We start from the raw sequence: 18,294 nt of genomic DNA on the forward strand, positions 1-18,294 counted from the left end.
AACAATTTATTTATGATTATATTAATCTGTCCAATTGCTTTTGGTCCCTTGAGAAAAAAAAAAAAAAAAAAAAAAAGGGGGGGGGGGGGGTGGCCACTCTTAAGAGCTGTAATTCCTAAACCCTTTCTCCAATTTGGATGGATGTACATACCCTCAAATTGAACTTGTGAGTGTGCACTTTCAGCCCATACACACACATGCGCACACACACACCTCAAAAAAAAATTAAAGGTACACTTTGAAAAACACATCAGATCTCAATGGGGAAAAATATATTGGATATCTATACTGATATGGACTGGGTAATGTGTTAGGAACGTAAGGATGCTCCATCGTTTGAATTCAGTCCTCTGTAGGTAGATGATTTTCATTTCCATCAAAGACAGCCCAAAAATCAAAGTGAAAAAAATTATGCATCAGGCTAGTCCATTTTGTTGAAATTTCATTGCAGCAACTCAAAATGGTGCTCAGCAGTTTGTATGGCCCCCACATGCTTGTATGCATGCCTGACAATGTCGGGGCATGCTCCTAATGAGACAAAGGATGATGTCCTGGAGTATTTCATCCCAGATCTGAACCAGGGCATCACTGAGCTGGACAGTCTGAGGTGCAACCTGGTGGTGTCGGATGGACCAAAACATGATATCTCAGAGGTTTTCTATTGGATTTAGGTTAGGCGAGTGTGGGGGCCATTCAAACGGTATCAATTCCTTCATCCTCCAGAAACTACCTGCATACTCTCGCCACAAGAGGCCGGGCATTGTCGTGCGCCAGGAAGAACCCAGGACCCAATGCACCAGCGTAAGGTCTGACAATGGGTCCATACCTAACAGCAGTCAAGCTGCCATTGTCTAGCTTGTAGAGGTCTGTGCGTCCCTCCGTGGATATTCATCCCCAGAACATCACTGACTCACCACCAAAACAGTCATGCTGAACAATATTACAGGCAGCATAACGTTCTCCACGGCTTCTCCAGATCCTTTCATGTCTGTCACATGTGCTCAGGGTGAATCTGCTCTCATCTGTGAAAAGGACAGGGCGCCAGTGGTGGACCTGCCAATTCTGGTGTTCAATGGCAAATGCCAATAGAGCTCTATGGTGCCAGGCAGTGAGCACAGGGCCCACTAGAGGATGATGGGCCCTCAGGCCTCCCTCATTAAGTCTGTTTCTGATTGTTTGGTCAGAGACAATCACACCAGTGGCCTGCTGGAGGTCATTTTGTAGGGCTCTAGCAGTGCTCACCCTGTTCCTCCTTCCATCAGCAGGACAGGTATCTGCTCCTTTGTGCGTTAAGGACATTCTTATGGCTCTGTCCAGCTACCATAGAGTAACTGCCTGTCTCTTGGAATCTCCTCCATGCTCTTGAGACTGTGCTAGGAGACACAGAAAACCTTCTGGTAATGGCACGTATTGATGTGCCATCCTGGAGGAGTTGGACTGCCTGTGCAACCTCTGTAGGGTCCAGGTATTGCCTCATGCTACCAATAGTGACACGGACCCTAGCCAAATGCAAAACTAGAGAAAAACAGTAAGAAATGATGAGTAGGGAAAAAAATGTGAGTAGCCTCCACCTGTAAAACCATTTCTGTTTCAGGGTCATCTCATTGTTGCCCATCTAGTGCTCCTGTTGTTAATTTCATTAACACCAAAGCAGCTGAAACTGATTAACAAGTCCCTCTGCTACTTGACTGACCAGATCAATATCCCAGGAGTTTAACTGACTTGATGCTATACTATGATTAAAAAGTGTCCCTTTAAACTTTTTTGAGCAGTCACGTTGGAACAGGAAGGGGCAATCCCCAAACTGTTCCCACAAAGTTGGGAGCATGAAATCGTCCAAAATGTCTTGGTATGCTGACGCCTTAAGAGTTCCCTTCACTGGAACTCAGGCGCCAAGCCCAACCCCTGAAAAACAACCCCACAGCATAACCCTCTTCCACCAAACTTTACACTTGGCACAATGTAGTCAGGAAAGTTCTGTTCTCCTGGCAACCACCAAACTCAGACACGTCCACTGGATTTCCAGACACAGAAGTGTCTCCAGAAAACAAGTCTGCACTGCTCCAGAGTGCAGTGGTGGAATACTTTACACCACTCCATTTGACGCTTTGCATTGCACTTGGTGATGTAAGGCTTGGATGCAGCTGTCCGGCCATAGAAACCCATTCTGTGAAGCTCTCTACACACTGTTATGCTAATCTGAAGACCTCATGAAGTTTGGAGGTCTTTAGCTATTGACTCTGCAGATAGTTGGGGACTTCTGTGCACTTCAGCATGTGCTGACCTCACTCTGTCATTTTACATGGCCTACCACTTAGTGGCTGAGTTGCTGTTATTCCAAGTTGCTTCCACTTTGTTATAATACCGCTAACAATTGACCGTGGAATATTTAGTAGCAAGGAAATTTCACGGATTAATTTATTGCACAGGTGGCAACCTATCATGGTACCATGCTTGAATTCACTGGGCTCCTGAGAGCGACCATTCTTTCACAAATGTTTGTAGAAGTAGTCTGCATGCCTAGGTGCTTGATTGTATACACCTGTGGCCATGGAGGTGATTGAAACACCTGAATCCAATGATTTGGAGGGGCGTCCTAATACTTTTGGTAATATAGTGTATATATATTACTTATTTTTTTATTACATACACCTTACTGTAAGATGCATAACTGCTAATATGCCATTTAGTATTGTGAAGTACACAAGTTTCATTGCAGCCTGGGGCTGAGTAAGTGTCACTGAGCAGGTTCTTCTACTGCGTAAAAGTTGTCATTAATTGGAATGACTTTGAAAATATTTAGAGGCGCCCATATAATTACCCTTCTATATTATGGAAGTGACTGTACTGGGTTTTACAGGGCAGGCCCTACTCTGAGTCTCTGAAATTTGCCCATAAAAGCATTAGGAGTTGAAATCCATCAGCCTTTGAGATTCTTTAATTTCTTAATACTGTTTAGACTTGAACTAGGACTGAACTAAACAACTAGCATTTACATCCATGAAACCAAGATGAGTTTATAGTTGATCTTCTAAATCAGATAGAATAGTCTGTTGTCTGCATCCTCCCTGTTTATAACTGGAAGTCAATGAGAGCTGTACTGTTTCAGTGCCCACCTATATCGCTGACAAGGCATTGTGATCAGGAGGAGTGGTAAAACAGTAGTGATGTTTCACAGTAAAAAGCCTGGTAAGGCATGTCAAGGTGTTGTCAGGTATATTGTAACTGAGCTTTTTTATGCCATTGGCGCAGTAAAGGCTTCTGGCAGTTGTGGCTGCAATTGTTCTTGATCTATCTGACCTTGGCTTGGTATCAAGAGATCCCCGAATTTTACGCTTCTCAATAAGTGCTTGAACAGTACTGACTGGCATATTCAAGGGTTTGGATATTTTTTTATATCCTTTTCCATCTTTATAAAGTTTCATTACCTTGTTACACAGGTCTTTTGACAGTTCTTTTCAGCTCCCTATGGCTCAGTATCTAGCCTGCTCAGTGCATCCACATGAGAGTTAACAAACTCATTGACTATTTATGCACAGATAATAATTGCATTTTAAAAAGCCACAGATGTGGGAAATTAACCTTTAATTGCCATTTTAACCCGTGTGTGTTACCTTGTGTGTGTATACCAAGGCCAAAAATTCATGGGCATGGAAACTTTTGATCATGGCCATTTGGGTGATTTCTGTCATTATAATGTAAAAAAAGAGCCAAAACAACTATGTAATAATAAATGGCTTCGTATGATCACTATCCTTAAGTAAAAGACAGTTTTGTGGCATGATCAGTCATATTTTCAACATCAATGCCAACATTTCACAATTTCTGCCAGGGTATGCAAACATCTGAGCACAACTGTACAGTATTCCTAACCATCCTAAAAGTCCTGTTAGGCGTCGATAAAATGAATGATATTTCTAAATTTATAAACAAAACAAACTTTCTCAAATATTATATGTGCATTGAACATGGTTTATGCATGTTATTTACCTAGAAAAGCCTCCCTTATGTAGATTGCTGCTGGGTGCCCAGTAGTCTCAAGGCTGTCACTCAGTGACCTTCTATAGTCTCAATGCTGTCACTCAGTGACCTTCTATAGTATTGCCCTTTACTTCTCCCAGACAGGGAGGTAAAAGGAGGAGCTGGTCCAGCACGGGCAGAAATTAGACACTTTGAAAAGATGAGAGGGCTATGACATGCAAGGAAGAAGAGGGCTGTGCTAGGGAACATTTTCTGGAAAGTCAGTTCCCTAGTAAGATCAGAGGCAAGCACCGAATATACCATGTTCTTGTCCCTGCAATTTTTTAAGTTCATTACAGTCTCTTTAAAGTATAACTAAAGGCAAAACTATTTTTAGTTTTGGATATAGTACAGAGGTATTAGAACCCCTGTCAGTTTTTATCACTGTCTGTGCCTCTGCTAGAGAGATTCACCCTATTTGTCCTGTTTACTATTATCATTGAAAGTTAACGAAAATTTTGGCTTGTCCTCAAGAGATTCCTTTAATTTGCAGGGATTTCCTCTCACTTTCTGCTATGGCTATGGGACAGGAAGCGAGGGTAAATCTACACATTGGGACAAAGAGGGCAAAAATAAACCTCAGATGGGTTATAATCCTCTCTTAGGGCTTGTCCACACTTGACTAAATTTCTAACGCTTGATGAACTGTCCTATAGCTTTAGTATAGGCATTAGACAGGTGTTAATGAGCTTTAGTATGGGCGTTACAAGCATTAAAAACGCTCCCCAAACGCCCTATGTGCAGTTTAGAAATGTTTTATAAGCATTTTATAAGCGTTAAAACCACACCACAAATGCGCATAATAAACTATTAGCGTGCTGCAACCGAACCGCAAATGCCTGCCAGCGAGTTTGTAAAGCGTCACCATGGATTTGAATGGGAGGTGTTGAAAGGCTTCAAACTCCTCCTGACTTAACATTAGGCTTCAATTTTGAAGCGATGCAACACCAATGCTTCATGTTTTGATAATGTGAACAGCACTGTGTGCTGCTCATAGAATCATTATTATTATACAGGATTTATATAGCGCCAACAGTTTGAGCAGCACTTTACAAAATGAAGGTAGACATTACAGTTACAATACAATTTGGTACAAGAGGAAACAGAGGGCCCTGCTCGTTAGAGCTTACAATCTAGTATCATTTGCATAGGTGTCTGAGGACCGTAAAAAAAACGCCCCTCAAATGCTTGCTTTCGATGTCAGTGTGAACTAGCCCTTACTCTAACCAAAATGGGGGGAAAAAAAGGTTTTACCTGTAGTTATACTTTGCAGACAGGAGCTTTATACTTCTGCCTTACATCACTAGAAAATACGTGGGTGGAATTAAGGAAAACCTTAGGCAATTTTATCCATAAATCACAGGAGCCTCAGTACAAACAACAAACATCACTGTTTCTGTTGATACCTTGTGAATACATACAAAATGAGTTACATATATTTGTCCAGCTCTGTGAGCATTGATGTCACAGCAGACAAAAATATCTGCCTTTGGGTATTAAGGGGTCAGCTTACGCAAACTGCTTTCAGAGAATTCCAACACAATACAGTCATTTCAAAGTGAATGCTGCAAAGTAATGTAAGGGAGCAACTCCGCCACGTGACGTCACCCAGTAAACATTTCATAAATAGCTTGACCTCCTGTAAATCTCCTTCGTGCGCACCAAAGATAAATCCTTAAGGTAACAATCAAGTGTCCTATCCCATGGACTAGGTTAGAAATAGTACCTGGGTAAGGACTGGGTTTAAAGTGTTACTAAACCCAGGACCCTGCATTCACTATATCTGGTCTTCCACAGTACACAGAACATGGAAACACAATTATTTTAGTAAATATAAATTGCTAAATACCATTTTCTCATCAGCAGTTAGAGCAGTCTTGTGACTTCTATCAGTGTCCAGCAGAGCACATGTTAAAGCGTGTAGGAGTTCTCCTCTCACTGTCATATGATACTGCATGACCGCTGACCCTCTGACTGGATAGTGCTGATCACATGCACTCTCCCAAAACAAAAAAAATACTCTCTAGCAATACACACCAAAGTGAGCATGTGCAGCATGCCCCCAAGGCTCTGTTCTATCGGCAGATGGATTGTGGATAGTAGAAGGGGAGGATCAGAGAAGATAGGATAAAACATCCTTTTTACACAATGCAGAGGATTAACCCCTTAACCTCCACAGTAACAAGCATGCTTTACTGCCTATACAGATTCATTTTACTGTTGTGGGTTTAGGAACACTTTAACTCCAACAAAGGACCCCTAGTTTCCTTTGATATGCCAAATACACATTGGCTTCCGCCCATAATTCACTATAGATTGTGTGTGGATGACTGCAGTAGGGACAAAAGACCAGATATTTTTTGACATTGCAGGGACTGATGTGAATGGCTCAATGTTCCCTGTAAAGACTACAGGATATGCCCATGCATATAAAAGTGAGTAAGATAAATAAAAACAAAACATGTCAACCAATCAGATTCATCTTCCACTGACAATTTTCAGTAAGTTTTGATTTACAACACATTATATACTCACTGTGCACATATTAACTACTTGAGCGCAGCTATTTTGCTATTCGGCACTAAGCTACTTTAACTGGCAATTGTGCAGTCGTGCAACACAGTACCCAAATTAAATTTATATAAAATTCTTTTCACAGAAATTGAGCTTTCGTTTGATGGTATTTAATCGCTTCTGGGCTTTTTATTTTTTATTATATACATGAGAAAAGACCGAAAAGTTTTGAAAAAAAAAAAACAATATTTTTTTACTTTCTGCTATAAAACACTCAATTTAAAAAAAAAAAAAAAAAAAAAAAAAAATAAAAAATCACATTTCTTCATTAAAATTTAGGCCAAAATGTATTTTGGTACAGAAGAAAAATCCCAATAAGTGTACATACTGATTGGTTTCTGTGAAAGTTAGAGCATCTACCAACTATGTATACTGGAATTTTTATTTCGATTTTTTTATACTAGCAATGGCGGCGATCAGCGACTGTTAGTGGGACTGTGATAGCGCAGCGGTCAATCTGACAATTTGCAGGAACTGACTAACTGCCACAGACTTCTCCAGTGACTCTAATATAGTGATCAGTGCTAATTATTATATTATACAGAATTTATATAGCGCCAAAAGTTTGCTCAGCGCTTTACAATATAACGGGAGACAATGCAGTTCAATATAAGAAGGTTAGGAGGGCCCTGCTCCTTGGAGCTTACAATCTAAGAGCTAATAACATACACTGCCACTGTATTGACACTGGCTGGGAGGGGATTAACATTTAGGGGATAATTGTGTGCCCAACAATGTGTAATGTGTGCCGCTTTTCACTACAGATTGATTTGTTTCTATTCCTTACTTTGCAAGGAAAAGAAACAAAGCAATCTTTTCCTCTGTACAGAGCCTTGTGTTGTTTGTCAACACAGGGCTCTGGGCTGTGATTGGTCAAAGCCAATCAGCAGGTCCAAGGCATGAATCATTAGCTGCGTTCTGCTGACAAACTCCCGCTGAGTCAAATCACAGAGGAGTAGGCAGGCGAGGTAGCGCGTGCACGCCCAAAACCCGGAAACAGGCAGCAATGTACAGGTACGTCGCTGTGCCTTGTAGGAGAGACCTTGCCGCAGTATAAGTACCAGGGGTGGACTGACAACTCATGGGGCCCCCAGGCAATATGGGATTATGGGGCCCCTGTGTCCTCGCCCACACCCAAAAAAGCCTATGAAAAAAGTACCAGGGGCATCTCATGGGGCCCCCTACTGACCCCGGGCCCTCGGGCAGTGCCTGAGTGCTCGAATGGTCAGTCCGCCCCTGATATGTACTGCAGCCGGTTGGCAAGTGGTTAAAAAAGCTTGTCGTTCTAAAGACCGTTACACTTGCCCAATACACAAGGATGCTGGTGCGGGTGTGATTTTACTGTCCACAGGCCAGGATAGCCCTCAAAAAGAATGTTCACATGGAGTAATCCTACATATCTAGGCCTCTGGAGCTGTGAACTACCAACATCTCCAACACTGGTTTACCAGGTGAAAACAATAGCAATTATAGGCCCTTTAATGCGATACCACCACATGAGTGTCAAGGTCCTACCTTTCTTCAGAGCTTGTGCATCTCCATGAGCTGGCATCCATCTTGGTTTTCTGCAAAGCATGGTGGGAACCTTTATGCCTTCAGGCTTCTGCGGCTCCTCCTCAGAAGGGTGTGGTTGAGCACATTTAAACCTGCTGTCTGCAAGTGTGCTCTGCACTTGTGTCCTGTATGTTGCCCTGTTGCAAGCTCTTGTGTTGTTCCCATTGCTCTCCTGGTAACCGACTCGGCTTTGACAAGACTATTCTCTGCGTTAACCCTTTACCTGACCTTCCGTTGCTGAACCCGGCCCGTGACCTGAGTATTCTTTTCCTACCGTCTAGTACTGTCTGCTCCGTTGTTATTGACCCGGCTTGTCTGACTACTCTACTCGTGTTCCCATCTAGCTCCCACCAGCTGTACGCCATTGGCGGCAGTCGTTATCGCAGCTGGGTCACTCGGGGGCCGCGACCTGGTCTCAGGCTGCGTCAAGTCCATCCCCACCATCAGGGGCCCTGGTGAAGGGTAGCCTGGGGCTTAGACTCCGCGCCCTGAGGGGCTCTGGTCTGTGGGTAGTGGCTGTCGTCAGTCGCAGCGTGACCGTACCATAGGCCTGCCTGCCCGTTCCAGTGTTCCTGCCCTGACAATGAGCCATAGCCAGCACAGTTGGCAGGTGGCCCATACAGTTGCTCCAGCCAGATCAGAGGGTTGCCATTTATTTTCTATGGGCACCATAAAGCAGCGTACATAGATGTGCTCAGAAAGGGCTGTCAAACACAAGTATAGACACGAACCTCGGATGTCCCACGAGACTCTGCACTTCTATATATGTTGCTAATTAGAAGAGTGATGACAATGACAAGCAAGTACATGCTGTGCTCAGACCCTGATTTAGATCTCGCTTCTCAGTGACGTGCTATTGTGTTTGTGTACATCGTTCTGTAAGTTCTATGAAGAATGAATACCTGAAAGCTGTCTTTACTTGTGTGCATCTCAACATCAAAGGTGATTTGTCCTTCTTCAGGTGAGGGGCTACATGATAAAGATTAAACAAAAAAATTGATTAATGTCTGGCTGAAAAATAGACACACAATGAGAGAAAGACACTCGAGAATAATCAGTTTGATCCAACCATGAAACACTCAGAGAAGCAGGAAACACTGGAATTAAAGTGGCACCCTTGTCAAGATAAGGGAAATATGCAACATTTAGTATTTGCATAGCAAAAAGAACACCATATTAGCATGTCTGTTTTAAATACAATTCTGTATTTTGTTGGTATATTTATCAGACCACTCTAAGGGTAGCTGTTCAACTCCCAGCCTACTAACCATCCTTGTGATACACAATCATCCCAGGGAGGTTCTCCTGTCTTCTCTTTCCTGCAAACCATTTTCTGACACAAGATAACACACATAGTATATTCATCTCTTCCTCTCCAGCTATTTCTGCAGGAGGCAACACTAGATCCAGCAATAGAACGGTTAGCTGCTAGCCCCCTGGATTACTGGGGACATGAAGTTTATATGAAAACTGATCTACTGATAGACTATAGAGATCAGTAAAAATGTCTAGGCCTCAATCTTCCTACCAGAGCAATTACAAAACGTCTCTCAGCAATGTACACAGTAGCAGCTATGTGTCTAGAACACTATTCTATACAGGTTAATTTTTTTGTACATATAGAAATTGTCAGCTTTTCCATTTGCAATATCAGTGCTACAGAACAAACATGTTAGAGCGGGCCTTTACATTTTAAATTTTAATTTAAGACCAGGCCAATTTAAGACCAGGCCAATTCTAACATTTTTTTGTTTACATTTAAAAAAAAAAAGAAAATCAGTAATTTTTTTTTTATAGAAAACTACTTAAAAAAAAAACAAAAAAAAACGCTATATGTATTTTTGTTAAGCCAAGGCCTTAGAGAATAAAAATGATGGTTGTTGAATTTTTTATGTTACACGGTATTTGCACAACGGTTTTTCAAACGCAATTTTTTTGGGAAAAGATACTTTAACCAGTTGCCTACCGGGCACTTTTGCCCCTTTGTGCCCAAGCCAATTTTCAGCTTTCAGAGTTGTTGCACTTTGAATGACAATTGCGCAGTTATACAACACTGTACCCATATGACATTTTTATCTTTTTTTTTCACACAAATATAGCTTTCTTTTGGTGGTATTTTTTCGCCACTGCGTGTTTTATTTTTTGCACTATAAACAAAAAAAATAGACCGAAAAAATTTGGAAAAAAAAAAAGCTTTTTTTTTGTTTCTATTATAAAATTTTGCAAACAGGTAATTTTTCTCCTTCACTGAGATGCTTTGATGAGGCGGCACTGATAGGCAGCATTGATGGGCACTGATGAGGTAGCATGGATAGGCAGCACTGATGAGGTGGCACTGGTGGGCATTGATGAGGAGACACTGATGATGCTGCACAGATATGCACTAATAGGTAGTGCTGACTGATGGCACTGACGGGGGGCACAGATGGGCACTGATGGGTGGCACTGATCATGAGTGCTGATTTGCTCTGTGACAGCTGCTGGTTATCGGCAGTACTTTCCTCAGCTGATAACTGGCAACTGTATTTACTCAGTGATCTGCCGAGTCATTGGACACAGCTGAGCACGTGGTAAAAGGCTGATGTGATTGGTCTTTTACCTCATCATGTGATCATGGAGATCAACAGGGGCGTGCGGGATGGCGCGTTCTGGGAGGACGTCATATGACGCCCTGCCAGAACTGGACAACCGTACTGTAGCCATCATTCAGCTATAGCGCGGTAAGGATGACGTTAATTAATTTTAATGCACAAAAGCACAATATAACACCCAATTGTTTTGGTACGCCGAGTAAATAGATACCCAACAAGTCATGCTTTAATTATGCATGCTTGTGGAATATTGAAAAACGACAGTACTTAAAAATGTCCATAAATGACGCTTTAAAAGCATTTACAGGTTACCAGTTTAGAGATACACAGGAGCTCGGGTGCTAGAATTATTGCTCTTGCTATAATGTTTGCAACGATAGCTCACATGTGTGGTGTGAACACCTTTTACATATGCCTGCGCGACCTAAGAACTCTATATTGCCAAAAGTATTGGGACAGCTGCTCGGATCAATTTTACTAAAAAGAGAATAGCCCGCAGAATTTGTTTTTTTTTTTAAATACCAGGTTGATTCCTGCAACTGCAGGCATCAGCCCGTTATAAGGTTCCGAACCGGTGACATATATGTATGTAAGCCGGTCCCAAAGTAGTTAGTTTACCTTTCTTTTTTTTCTTCATACTCCACCTTGTCCCCTACCTCCATTCTTGCCTAGGCAAGAATGACATATACTCTGCCCCTGCAGCTTCATGTGATATCCACATCAGATATCCCAGGAAACACTGGCTTCTATGCAGCAACTGGAGGAGGAAGGACCTGGCAGTGTGTCATAAGAAGGCTGGCTGCAAGAACCTGGCTCCTGATGACATAAGAAAAAACGTATGAGGGCAGTCTGCCAGGATGAATTCTATATTTCATCAAAGCAACAAGTAAATAAAACCCAAAATTGCCAGCAAAAAGGCTATATAAGGATATGGGGCCTTACATCCAAGTCAGTTAGTTCCACAGAGCCAGTATTTTGGATTTTCAGGAGGCGGTCAGCAACTGCAGACACCATAGGTTTTCAAAATATGGGTTTCCTTTAACTTCATAAAAAAGGCATCAAGAAACCTGGATACGGACATCACCAGTGACACGAATACAGTGATCAGTGCTAATACTGTACACTGTCACTATATTAATTACCCTGGCTGGGAAGGGTTTAACATCTAGGGGCAATCAAAGGGTTAACTGTGTGCCTAACAATGTGTAATGTGTGCTACATGTGCTGCTTTTATACCAGATGTGTTCATTTTTTTTCTATGCTTTGCAGGGAGAAAAAAAAACAGACATCACTGCTCTCAGTTCCGAGCCCTGTGTTGTTAGTAAACACAGGGCTCTGAACAGTCATTTGCTAATCAGCAGATCCTGATCATAAATCATTGGCTGGGATCTGCTGATCAGCTTGTGCTGTAGCGAATTACAGCACAGACAGGGTGGCACGAGTACGCGCACCCTACCCAGAAATGTCGGATCATGTACATGTATAGTATATTTGCGGTAGGAGGTCTGCAAGTGGTTACGGTAAAGCTAGCCTTATATGGTTTATGTACAAGAAGCAGCACAGCGGCTAAGTGTTTAGCACTTCTGCCTTAAAGCACCAGGGTTGTTGGTTCAAACTCCATCCACAACACTGGCTGCCTGGAGTTTGCATGCTCTCCCTGTGCCTGCGTGGTTTTCCTCAGAGTACTCTGCTTTCTTCCCACACTCCAAAGACATGCTGGTAGGTTGATTGTCTCCATATTAATTTGGCCCAGGGGTGGACTGACCATTCGAGCACTCGGGCACTGCCCGAGGGCCCGGGGTCAGTAGGGGGCCCCATGAAATGCCCCTGGTACCTTTTTATAGGCTTTTCTTGCGTGTGGGCAAGGACATAGGGGCCCCATGATCCCCTATTGCCCGGGGGCCCCATGAGTTGTCAGTCCGCCCCCGATTTGGCCCTAGTATACATAAGCATGAATGTGAGTTAGGTACCTTAGATTGTAAGCTCCTTGAGGGCAGGGACTAATGGCAAGATAGAAAATATATGTAAATCGTGGCATAAATTGTTGGTATAAATACCAGTAGTAAAGAAATAAAATCAAACAATTCTCCCTTCAATGTTCTTTCTGTTCACAAGTGGGGTAAATGAAAAAAAAAAAAAAAAAAAGCAGGATTTCTTCATCCACATAAACAAGGTAAGTGGAGGAATCACCCCAGCCGGGACATTGTATTCTGACAGTCGGACCTGCAGCTGTCAGAATACACTGATTACTGAAGAAAAGTCTTCCAGCACGTCCCTTCAACAGAGGCAGGGATGGCCACACACCAATCAAAATTCGGCTGGTCCCTGCCAAAATAACCCCTATTTCCATCAGTGTCTGGCCAGCTTTGGTATTACTGCTGTTGGATTAAAGTGACAGCCAGGCAACCAGCGTGAAGTCCAGTGTTCCTTTAATAAGGAACCTCTGCTACAGGGGCCCTATGATATAATTCTAGCATATAATACCATTAATATAGTTCTACTCTACTGCAGAGAACTTCACAAGGTCCCACCTTTCACACTGCGAGCTGCTTCGGGAACTGCTCTGTCCAGACTCATGTTGGGCATCCAGAAGGATCTTCTCCATGTCTCCATTGTGGATTGAGGAGGAAGATGGCACATGTTCCAGGCCTCCATTCCTGTTGCTGTCTACATTATTCCCGTTGCTGTTCATTTGGAGCTCCACCCAGGAACCTGTTAGAAGAAGCGAACTGCACTTGTCAGCCAGGATGAAACTGAAAACTGTCCACACAATCTAATCAGACAGAGCAGAGAAGAGAGGGCCCGCCTGGGTGCGAGATAAACAGCGCACAGCACAAGGATTACGTGACAGATGAAACCTTTTTGTACGAGAGCCCAGTAACAAACTCACAGGATCCTCTGCTTAGCAGCTCAGTCCTGTGACACATCTAGGACAAGCCCACACCACAGGCACACGTGTATGAGTAGCACACAATGGAATGATCCTCAGAAGGAAACTGACAATTACCGACATCATCTAATCAACACTTATTACTTACAGGTGCCATGCTTCACCTTTCCAGCACATGACACAGCAAACTGACATGCATGATTTAATGCTCCCAAGTCAGGCCCAGGGAGAGCACAGATTTCAAGAGTACAATGGCCGAGCGTAGTGATGCGCTATTAAGCTCTCATGCACACTTGACGCTTGGATAACGCTGGTAACGTTAGCTGTGTAAAGTCACATTAAAAACCTGAGTTTTTCAGCTTTTGTTTAGCGTTTTTGCATTAACGTTTAGTGGCATTTTGACACAATTAGCGGTGTTTTCCCGCAGTTTTTTTTACCAAAGAAAAATGCCGGTTTGTGGAATTTTACCGCGTTTGGCCGCATTAGAGCATTTTTAAAGCTAAAAAAAAAACTCCTCTAGAAACCCATTAGTCCTGGGTTTTTTCTCCAGCCAAAACACGTTGATTACAGTCGATGTGTGCATGGACACATAGGATAACATGCTGGGCAATTTACTGGCTGTAGAAAAAAATTTCAGAAGCCAAAAACAGCTGCTGTAAAAACGCCAAGTGTGCATGAGGGCATAAAGTGGAGTTCCACTCACACTGTCAAAAAAATAAAAGTCAGCAGCTACAAAAACTGTAGCTGCTGACTTTTAAAAAACAGCCACTTACCTGTCCCTCGGTGAGTCCCCTGCAGCTCGTTTCACCGGCCGTCCTGTATTCCAGGAGGCCGGCATCTTCAATGTGGGCACCCGGCTGTGATAACTTGCGGCTTCACAGCCAAGTACCCACTGCGAAATTGCGAGTAGCGCTGCGCTTCATGAATGGTCCTGTAGTCTTCTAGGACCTGTCACGTGTCCCAAAAGACTACAGGAAGGGAGGACACCTTCAGTTTCCAATAGCCTAGGCGATCGGTCCGGAAGTGGGAGCGAGTACCTGTCAAATTGGGGTACCCACCCCCAAAAGGTGCCAATCCTTAATGGGGAGTGGGGGAGCAGTCCTTAAAGCGGAACTTCCCCATTTGGTGGAGCTCCACTTTAAAGTACACCTATCACTGAAAACACACTTTACAGGATTAAAGAGTGAACAGGGCAGAATGACCACGTTATGTTATTTTGAGAACGGGCCATAGTCAAAACTAATATATATATATATATACACATACATACACACACATTTTCATGCACACCAATCAGTCATAACTTTATGAACACTGAGAATTAGTGAATAACATTCATTATCTTGTTACAATGGCATCTGAAAGTCAATGGGATACATTAGGCAGCAAGTATTTATTTCAGGTACTTATATAGCGCCATCAATTTACGCAGCGCTTTACATATATATTGTACATTCACATCAGTCCCTAACCCTCAGGGGGCGCACAATCTAAGGTCCCTAACTTACATTCATACATACACATACTAGTAAAATTTAAACAGGATCCAATTCACCTACCAGCATGTCTTTGGAGTGTAGGAGGAAACCGGAGTACCCCGAGGAACCTCTCTGAAAAGCAATCCACCACAGATCGTTTTTCAGAGAGTGCTTGACAGGCAGCAAGGAGGCATTATGTTAAAAGGCCGAATCACCTCGCCACATAACTGTGTGAAATAGACATTTTTATTTTTACAGTGACATGGGGTACAGCTCTGAGCAGCTGAATGTACTTCTTTAGGTGGACAGTATAGGGGCAATAACACCGCAGCTCAACCGCCTGCTTTTGCCACCCAATTGCCCACGTAAACAAGCCCTAAGAAAGCCTTATATCTGAAAATAAGTTATCTATATAAATATACACTTTTTTTTTAATATGATTCTCTCCAGTAAAATAGGGGCCAGAATTTACCATTTCAGACCAACTTCCCAGTGTGTGCAGTTTTTTTGGTGCTCTGTGAAACAAGCTCAGAATCTATTCTGCATTTCTGAAAGTTTAGTATATGAATTATCTCAGTGATCTTGGTTTTATTGCTAACACACATGTAACAGATCAGTGGCTGGCTCAGGAGTGACAATGGCTTCAGAACATCTCATGTTTTGGGATGGTGGTGGATGGCCTTACAACTAGGGTCAACACATGGGTCCCTGGTGCAAAATTCACGCTTTATACATTTTGTAATATATAGTATTCATTCCAAAAGGTTTGTTTTTCTTTACATCTTCAAAAACCGTCATAGGATAATCTGAAATTAATGAAGCGAACTTGTCATGTCCAATAAAGGATATGAACCAGTATTGAAAGTGCAGGCACCAAGGGGTTTATTTACTAAAGCTGGTGAGTCCAAAATCAGACTCACTTCTGCATAGAAACCAATCAGCTTCCAGGTTCCATTGCCAAAGCTTCATTGAACAAGCTGAGGTTAGAAGCTGATTGGTTTCTATGCAGAAGGGAGTCTGATTTTGGACTCTCCAGCTTTAGTAAATAAACCCCCAAGTGTCTTCTGCTATGATGAAGGGTCCATTTACATCTATGCATTGTGTGAACAAGTGCATAACCACAACATGCGATAAAGTGCATTGCATGCATTGTTATGCCATTCATTCTGAATGAGAAAACATGTGCAACACAGTTCACAGTGGCTGATTTTTGGGATATTTTGATGCATTGGCTGCCCAAAATGCAACACATTAATGTGAAACATAACATGGGTTAATGTACCGCAACAATGTAAATGGGCCCTACATAAATTCCTATGTGTATTAGAGAACCAGTAGGACCTACAGTGAAGGAAATAAGTATTTACCCCTGCTGATTTTGAATGTTTGCCCACTCACAAAGAAATGATCAGTCTAAAAATCGAATGGTAGGTGTATTGTAACACTTGGAGACAGAATAGCAACAAAAAATTCAAAAGAAATGCAGGTCTAACAAATTCTGCACCGATTTGCATGTTCATGAGGGAAATAAGTATTTGATCCCCTATCATTCGGCAGGATTTCTGGCTACCGGGTGTCTTTCATACAGGTAACAAGCTGAGATTAGAAGCAGTCTCTTAAAGGGAGTGCTGCTAATCTCATTTTGTTACCTGTATAAAAGACACCTGTCCACAGGAGCAATCAAACAATCAGATTCCTAACTCTCCACCATGGCAAAGACCAAAGAGCTGTCCAAGGATGAGATGTGTGCAAACCTGGTGGCCAACTACAGGAAACGTCTGACCTCTGTGATTGCCAACAAGGGATTTGCCACCAAGTACTAAGTCATGTACTTGGCACCAAGTACTAAGTCATGTACTTATTTCCCTCATGAACATGTAAATCAGTGCATCATTTGTTAGACATGCATTTCTTTTGAATTTTTTGTTGCTATTCTGTCTCTCAGTGTTACAATACACCTACCATTCGATTTTTAGACTGATCATTTCTTTGTGAGTGAGCAAACATTCAAAATCAGCAGGGGATCAAATACTTATTTCCTTCACTGTATACCCAGGCTGTATATTGGGCTTTAGCTTCTCTTCAAATTTAGTTTAAGCCTACACATAGCTCCCTAATGATGTCAAGTATAGGACTCTCAAGTCTATTGATGATCTGGCACTGGGCTGCTGAAATGCAGGGGTTTGAACTTAAAGGACAGGGCTTAAAGAAGATGTAAACTTTAAAGTGGTTGGGAAGGCTCAAGGTTTTTTTTACCTCCATGCATTCTATGCATGAGGATATTATTATTATTATACAGTATTTATAAAGCGCCAATAGTTTGCTCAGCGCTGTACATTACAATGGGAGATAGAACATGCGACAGTACAACAACAATACAATGCGATACATGAGGGGTCCGAGGGCCCTGCTCCTTGGAGCTTACAATCTAGGAGGAAGAGGATAGTGGTACAGGAGGAGATAGCTGTGGGGGATGGAGTGGTAGGAAGAGTGGAGGAGGTCGGGAATTAGCAGGGGGTGGGGTAGGCTTCCCTGAAGAGGTGGGTTTTCAGGGTGCGCCTAAAGGAGAGGAGAGTAGGTGATAGTCTGATGAATTGGGGTAGGGAGTTCCAGAGTATGGGTGACGTTCTGGAGAAGTCCTGGAGGCGGGCATGGGAGGAGGAGACCAGGGAACTAGAGAGAAGGAGGTCTTGTGAGGAGCGGAGTGTGCGTGCTGGGCGGTACTTGGATATTAGGTCAGTGATGTAGTTTGGGACAGTATGGTGGACAGCTTTGTACGTCAGTGTTAGGATTTTTAATTTTATCCGTTGGGCAATTGGAAGCCAGTGGAGGGATTGGCAGAGGGAAGTGGCGGAAACGGAGTGGTTGGTAAGGTGGATGAGTCTGGCAGCCGTATTCAGGATCAACTAAAGCAGGGATAGCCTGTGGCGTGGCAGGCCAGTGAGGAGGGAGTTGCAGTAATCGAGTCGTGATATAATGAGGGAGTGGATGAGCTGCTTAGTGGTTTCTGGGGTTAGGATAAAAAAACCTTCTGCATGCAGCAGTCCCCCCAATACTTACCTGAACCCCATCAGGATCCAGCGGTGTGCACAAGAGCGGTGGTTCTACCGGGACTCTTCTTCCTCATTGGCTGAGACGGCAACCTCCCGAGCCGAGGGCGCACGCTGCCACCCCATAGAAAATGGAG

At 42.9% G+C, this 18,294-nt stretch overlaps 1 protein-coding gene across 1 annotated transcript in view; it reads right to left on the minus strand.

Annotated features, from left to right (window-relative positions):
• The window catches only part of BNIP3L (BCL2 interacting protein 3 like), a 74,405-nt gene that overhangs the window by 20,991 nt on the left and 35,120 nt on the right, over positions 1-18,294 (minus strand). The window contains exons 2-3 of the mRNA XM_089658734.1: positions 13,271-13,451; positions 9,051-9,117 (exon numbers count right to left, since the gene is read on the minus strand). Of these exons, the coding sequence (XP_089514860.1) occupies positions 9,051-9,117; positions 13,271-13,451 (248 nt within the window). The remainder of the gene's footprint in view (positions 1-9,050; positions 9,118-13,270; positions 13,452-18,294) is intronic.

This window comes from Staurois parvus, unplaced genomic scaffold (genome assembly GCF_062004578.1).
Source record: "Staurois parvus isolate SC_StPar_1 unplaced genomic scaffold, SC_StPar_1.0 ptg001090l, whole genome shotgun sequence".
Taxonomy (NCBI): Eukaryota; Metazoa; Chordata; class Amphibia; order Anura; family Ranidae; genus Staurois; species Staurois parvus.